We start from the raw sequence: 6999 nt of genomic DNA on the forward strand, positions 1-6999 counted from the left end.
AGTCTTAACTCATTTCGGCATCACTCTAAGTCTAAAATTTCTTTCAAATATAATCAATTCAAAAAGTCCAAACTATAATCTTCCAAATACTTTTAATCAGCTATAGAAGAGAGTCTGGGTATTCCATCAGTCTACTGGGGTCACTATAGCGAAGTACAACAAACTGGGTGGCTTAAAACAACAGGAATTGATTCTCTCACATTCTGGAAGCTAGGAGTCTGAACTCAGGGTGTCAGCAAGGTTGGCTCCCTTTTGGAGGGCTCCAAGAGAGAGCCGGTTCCATGCCTCTCCCAGCTTCCGGTGTTGCTGGCCATCCCGGGTTCCTGGGCTTGTAGACTCATCACTCCAGCCTCTGCCTCTGTTGTCACATGGCAGGCTTTCTGAGCGTCTCGGTGCCTGTGTCTCTTCTTTTAAGGTCACCCGTCATGTTGGATTACGGTCCATTCTGAGGGCTTCATCTTAACTTGATCACAGCTGCAAAGACCCTATTTCCTTAAAGCTTAATAAGAGACAATAAATGTGGTGGCATTAGAACAGAGAAGGAAAAATGCTAGTCACGTTTTGTAAGAAGGTTATGGTTGCCCTGTGACAAGAGACTTTTGTATTTTCTAGGATTGACTTTGCCAAAACATCAGTAGCAATCCGAAATTTTCTTGCCCTGGATCCAACAGCTTTTGCATCTTTCTGTGAGTAAATAGTTTAATTTGATAACTGTGTTATACTTGAGTTACATTGTAATTTTGAACAAGGAAAAGTTTAATTTTATTTTTTAAAAGATTTTATGTTATTGCTACCAATTAGCATTACTTAGAGATGTTCAGTAGAATTTGTAATTTAAAAAACATGGTAACTGTAATTTTGATAGCATTATTTGTCAATAGAAGTTGAGCTTAGTAACTTTGAAAAGTTTAATTTGTTCTTATTAAGTAATGTTTAGCTTTTCTATTTTTACTTGACATTAAACAGATTGAGCTGGCATAGCATTTCAGGAACAAATGATATCTTTGGATAATTTGGAATACATTTTGTTCTGTTATGAAAATATTAACGAAACTGGTTTTAGGACCTTGAGTCAGTTATTTAATTTATTAAAAGATCATCTAGGTTATAGTCATAACTAAAGATAAAATAGTGAACATCACAAAAGTATCTGTGTTCTTAAAAAATAATCCAGCCTATTGAAATTGATCAAATGAATTTCTTTTATATTGTCATTCTCTAAAGTACAATTACTTTTGGCCTTAAAGTAATCTATAAATTAAAAATAAACTTGACTGTTAAAAATACATTATTAGTAATTTCATTTATGTTTTTTTCTCAGTGCTTCGCTGCTCTTATACTATCTCTGAGTCAGCAAATGACAAGTGACAGAATCCATCTTTACACACCTTCTTCTGTTAATGGCAGCCTCTGGTAAGATTCAAATGGCATTAGCAGTAGTTGGTGGTGATAACAGCGACGATGGGAGTAATGGCACTATTCTACACCTTCCACTCTTTTACATGTTTTTATCTATTAATAAAGGCCCCGTTTTTGTCTTCAAAATTGTGGCAAGAAAATGCCCATTTCATTTTTTAATGGATAACTATTGTTACAAACACCTGCATTTTTAATGAAATGTCTTCTTTTTATGATCTGTTTTAAATCTCTTAAGTTATGCTTTTAAAATATGTCATTGCATGATGAACTGGAAGAGCCTGGCACCCTCACCCCCAATCTGGAGCCTAATACCTCAGAATAGTGATGGGAGGGAGTCGCGGGGACCGAGTCGGAAAACCAAGCAATGGGGAGAGCAGACTGGGGTGCGCCCCCTCCTCAGGCCAGTGGCCAACCATGGAGCTAACAGGACAACTGAGATTTTAGTTCACAAATCTCAGATTTGGGGGGTGGGGGGGGCGTCTTTTTTTGAAAGAGTGGCTAGAGCCATGAGGTAAAGAGAGAAAGGAAAGATACCTGATGACGAGTAAGTTTCATTTGTTCTTATTAAGTAATATTTAGCTTTTGTATTTCTACTTGACATTAAACAGACTGAGCTGTAGCTGAGCACCACAGTAGTCGCAAGGGAAACCTAGAAAAAATTTTGGCAACACTGAATTTCCATTTATATCACTGTACTAAGCCGGTCTGCTTAGTACCTTTGTTTTCATGATACATATTTATGACATATATACTATATATAGTTGTATTTTATGGGGCATCATATTTTATTTCGCTCTTTCCTCGCTATTCCTGTAGATGAGGACTGCTATTTTTTAAAGTTCATAAAATAGATATATTTAGATATGTGAACAAAAATGAAGACATTAGTAATGAGTATTTCTGTGTCTTTAGGGCGGCCGGAAATGAGGAGCAGGTTCTCCAGCCGTGGATCCTGGTGAATCTGGTGGTGACCATTCTGGTTGGACTGTCTTGGCTTTTCTTGTCTTATAGGCCAGGCATGGATCTTAGCGAAGGTATTAAAGAACAAATAGTATAAGCATATCATGGAATCTTGTATAATGATTTTAGAAATCTTTGTTGACTGTAGCTTATGATAATTGTGATAACAAAGAGATATTTAAAATAAGATAACATAAAAAGAGTGACAATAAAGTGGTGGAACAATACTAAGAGAAGCAATACTAAGAGGGGTGTCTAGGGGGGCTGGGGTTTGGAAGTGCTGGATGAGGCCCTCTGTGGTCCTGGTGCATATTTAGGAAGTTTTTGTTTTTTTTAACCCTTCAAGTGTTTTATAGAAAGTCTTTGCTCTTCATTTCTCCTACTCTCCTTACAATCAATGTATCTCTTTATTTTTATTGCAGTTTTATTAATATTATTTTATTAATATTACTTCAATATTATTTTGTACTAGTTGCTGGCGTACAGCACAGTGGTCAGAGAGTCATACACTTCACAAGGTCAAAATATCTCTTAATTTGAAATAAATCACGCTTCATCTAAGCAGCCTCTGTCAGATGCAAATTAAAGTGAATTATTGTGACCTCTTCCTTTACATTGAACAAATTCTTAACCTTTCATTGTCTAATAAAGTGTCGTGTAACCTGACCTTCAGTGTGCCCCATGGGAAGTGAGATTTACTCATCTCTAGTTCTCAGACCCCTGTGGGACCCCTGGAGGAGAGGCGTCATATTGGCAAACTGCTGGTCCTTCAGCACTCATTTAGGTGTTGGTAGTTGTATTTCATTGGCAGATGTTCCACACTTTCACCCTTGAACCTCTGTGATACTTTCTGGACTTTGATTATTATTACGTTCTTGATTGTTGAACATCCTGAGCATTTAGCTGCAATTTGATCAACTAATTACGAACTGTCTCAGAAGTGTTAGAATTGAGAACCTTCCCAACATTTCCATTTGTAAACACCAAGACAAAAAATGTAATCTTGTGTATTTTCATTGATGAATGTACCTTTTTGTATCGTCATCCTTTTTTTTTAAATTTTGTTTTATTGCTTAAGGTATTACAAAGAGTATTACACATGTCTCCTTCCTTCCCCCCTTGGCCTTCCCCGGCCTCGCCTACCCCCCAACGTCTTGTGTATCCTGCTGCTTTATTTGTTTTGATATATGTAAAGTATTTTTTAAAATCTTCTAAGGGTTTATATAGTTTGCTATTTTCTTTCAGGATAGTCTTTAAATCAGTAGATGAGTAGATAATGGGTAAAGTATTTTTTAAATCTTCTAAGGGTTTGTATATTTTGCTATTTTCTTTCAGTATAGTCTTTAAATCAGTAGATGAGTAGATAATGGAATACTAATCAGCCATAAAAAGGAAGAAACATTTACCCTATAAAACACATGGACCTGGAGAGCATTATGCTAAGGGAAATAACCAGTCAGAGAAAGACAAGTACAATGTGATTTCACTCATATGTGGAATTAATGAACAGACTGACTTAACAAGCAAAACCAAGACAAACTCACAGAGAGAAGGCAGACAGCTCTGGTGGGGATGGGTGTGGGGGTGGGGGAGCGGTGGTGGAGGGATTGAGCAAAAAAGAAAAAAGAGAAAAACTCAGGGATACAGGTGGTAGAAGGGGAGAAGTGGAAGAGGATATGGGAGGAGGGTGTAAATGGTGATGGAAAAAACCACTAATTTTTAATAGATGTTATAATTCAAATAAATTAATCTTTGAAGAAAAATATTTTTTTCATATAATACTTACATCGGAAGACTTTATTAGGTTCCTAAGGTTTTCTTTTTAAAATATTTCTTGTTATTTTAATAAACTACATATATATATGCTAAGTAATAGTTTAAGTGTAGAAATGTCAACTAATATCTTTCTATACTGTAGTTGGGATTGAAGTTACATCTAGCAAGCTTGTGCAGTATTCAGACTAAATAACAAAGTGTGTGTTACTTACTAAATATTTACAGAATCCTGCTCTCTCTTGGGGCCATGTGAATTATATAACATTTTTTCCATGTGGATAAAAAAAATCACTATAAAGTGGGGATGATAATACCTCACTTATAGGGTCATTATGGTAACTAAATGGAATGACACATTTAAGATATCCTGGCAAGCACCTCGTATTAGTTCCAGGGCCTTTCTCCACATCTGTCCCCTGCATTTTAGGTTATCATGAGCACTTACAGAATTAGACATTTCAGCTGTTTAATGATCCTGGATTCCCCAGGTGACTTACATTTCCTGGGGAGCATTATTATATTATCTCCATTATAGATGTTTTATTTTTCAGGGGCTAGCAGTATATTTAAAACTTGGAAATTTTTAGTTTTTTGGAAAGTTTGAAATGCAAAACTTGTACCCTTGTCATTAGCTCGCCTTTTAAATCAGATTTCACTACCAAGCATTCTTACTTGTACTTGAGGGCTTTCTATTGTTTATATTATGTCAGTACGTTAAAGGATTGTTTATAACTAAACTGAAAAACTTGTTGAGGTCCTGGGAAACCATTTTGAGTATGTTCTGTTCATTTTCTCTTCCAGAATTGATGTTCTCCTCTGAGGTGGAAGAATATCCTAATAAAGATAAAGGATAACGCCTCTTCCTAATGCCTCTCACCTTCAGAAGAATAACGGCCCAGTGTTTAGAATTCTTCCCATCCTTGTTTTTAAATGTATTTTTATAAGATATGCACAGGTGTATTTGGAATTGATTTTTTTGATTATGTAATACTGAAAAAATTCTCAAGATTATGGAAATTGTTAAAATTGTACCTGCAGTTTATACCCAAACATCATCAGTTTAATGGCAAAGGAGGTCATGAGATGGAAACAAGTAAGTGAAAGTGCTTATTTCCTGTTCTGTCGAATTAGTGGCTTTTATAATCATTATCTTAAATGCACGAGTAACTTTACTGTTACAAAAGCTATATCAGGTTTAAACATAAATTTAGGGAACAGGGAAGAAGTGAAATGAAGACCTTCATTATTTATTTTTGATATCTCCTTACTGCGTTCATTGAAATATGAAATTTGTCTTTTTTTTAAAGTGACTTAGTGACTGTGTATCATGTAATAAGTATAATGTAATGTAATTTAGCTTGAAAGATGCTTGACTTCATGACTAATAAAAAGAAAATATATCCTTTTTGTTTGAAAAGTTTTATAACCGAATAAGTTTACTTCTTTTTAAAACCCATATCTGTGGTTCCCAGAGCTGGTTGCACATCAGAGTCATTTAGGAAACTTTTAAAAATAATGTAGAAAAAAAAATGCAATCAGAGAGAAGCGAGCAGGCCAAGAGCTCCGGGAAATGAAGGAGAGGCCGTGAGCTTGCTGAGCTAACGCTCAGTTGACTTCTGCAGAACCCTTCCCGCTGCCTCTGTTTTTGTATGACGAAAAGAATGCGTGGAAATTCACTGAACCTATTCTCAGGCTCTTTGTCAGTGGGATCTTGGCTCTCGAAATCCCACTCGTGAGGTGTCCTTCGCTGGAACAGGTCCCTTGAGAGCTGTGTCCGGTGGTGCCTCAGCTGCTGTGAAACCCTGGAGCTCAAGGCAGTGACGAGGCTCAATGGGGCAGGGTGTCTCAAAGGCGCTGGGGCACATGGAGAGAACGAGTGGGCCAGCCCCACTTAGCAAACAGCTGAATGCTGTAGAACGGAAGAGGACGGACCAATAGAAATGCATGGCTCTGAGAACAGGTCTAAATTTGGTGTAAGCATCATAATAGGAGCTGCTTGCTGTCTGTGAGGCTGGAGTTGCTAAAAAGGGATCCCCCCTTTTCACAGAATTGTGAAGGCGCTGGCATCCTGCCAGTCCCAGCTTTCACTGTCAGCAAACTTCAGGGAAGCCACGCTCGTTTGAGCTGAGGCTCGTTTGAGCTGAGGCTCGCAGCATCTGAACAATGTTATGAAGGAGAAAAACGAGAAAACCAATGTGGGGGATTGTGCCCTGGCTGGGAATCGAACTGGTGACCTCTTGGTTCCTGGGTCAACACTCAACCACTTGAAGCACATTGGCCGGGGTCTGTTTTTTGTTTGTTTGTTTATTAACCATTAATTGCAATAGTGTGAGTCCACTAATGAGCTATACCAATTGGTAACTTGGAGACAGCGGTTAATTCTGTATTTGGGGTATGTGTATGGGGTTTTATGGCTTAACTGAAAGCTGAACTTGGAGCTGGCCCTTGAATACAAGAAAAATAGCTTCCAAATAGAATAGCAGTTAATAATGATTTTGGAGGCCCTTGGTTTTTGTATTAAATAATTCCAACTTAGCCCTAGCTGTTTGGCTCAGTGGATAGAGCATCAGCCTGTGGACTGAAGGGTCCCAGGTTTGATTTCTGTCAAGTGCACATGCCCAGGTTGCAGGCTGATCCCCAGTGGGGGGTGTGCAGGAGGCAGTCAATAATTTTTCTCTCATCATTGGTGTTTCTCTCTCTCCCTCTCTCTTCCTTTCTGATGTCAATAAAATTTATATTTTAAAAAATCCAATTTATGGCCGATAAAGAAGCTCTGGCATTTCTGGTTTTGTTTAAAAAGTAAGCTGTATTTTTATTTTTTAAATATATTTTATTGATTTTTTA

General features: G+C 37.3%; 1 protein-coding gene across 4 annotated transcripts in view; it reads left to right on the forward strand.

Annotated features, from left to right (window-relative positions):
- The window catches only part of TMEM237 (transmembrane protein 237), a 35788-nt gene extending 30210 nt beyond the window's left edge, over positions 1–5578 (forward strand). For 3 of the 4 annotated variants that reach the window (XM_015559121.1, XM_015559123.1, XM_015559124.1), the window contains 3 exons: positions 613–686; positions 1322–1413; positions 2332–2420. In XM_015559121.1, the coding sequence (XP_015414607.1) occupies positions 613–686; positions 1322–1368 (121 nt within the window). In that variant the 3' untranslated portion in view covers positions 1369–1413; positions 2332–2420. Of the gene's footprint in view, positions 1–612; positions 687–1321; positions 1414–2331; positions 2421–4956 lie in introns of those variants that run through there. The other variant, XM_015559122.1, reaches the window with a different exon arrangement.
- The last annotated feature ends 1421 nt before the right edge of the window (positions 5579–6999 follow it).

Source organism: Myotis davidii, unplaced genomic scaffold, assembly GCF_000327345.1.
Source record: "Myotis davidii unplaced genomic scaffold, ASM32734v1 scaffold914, whole genome shotgun sequence".
Classification (NCBI taxonomy): Eukaryota; Metazoa; Chordata; class Mammalia; order Chiroptera; family Vespertilionidae; genus Myotis; species Myotis davidii.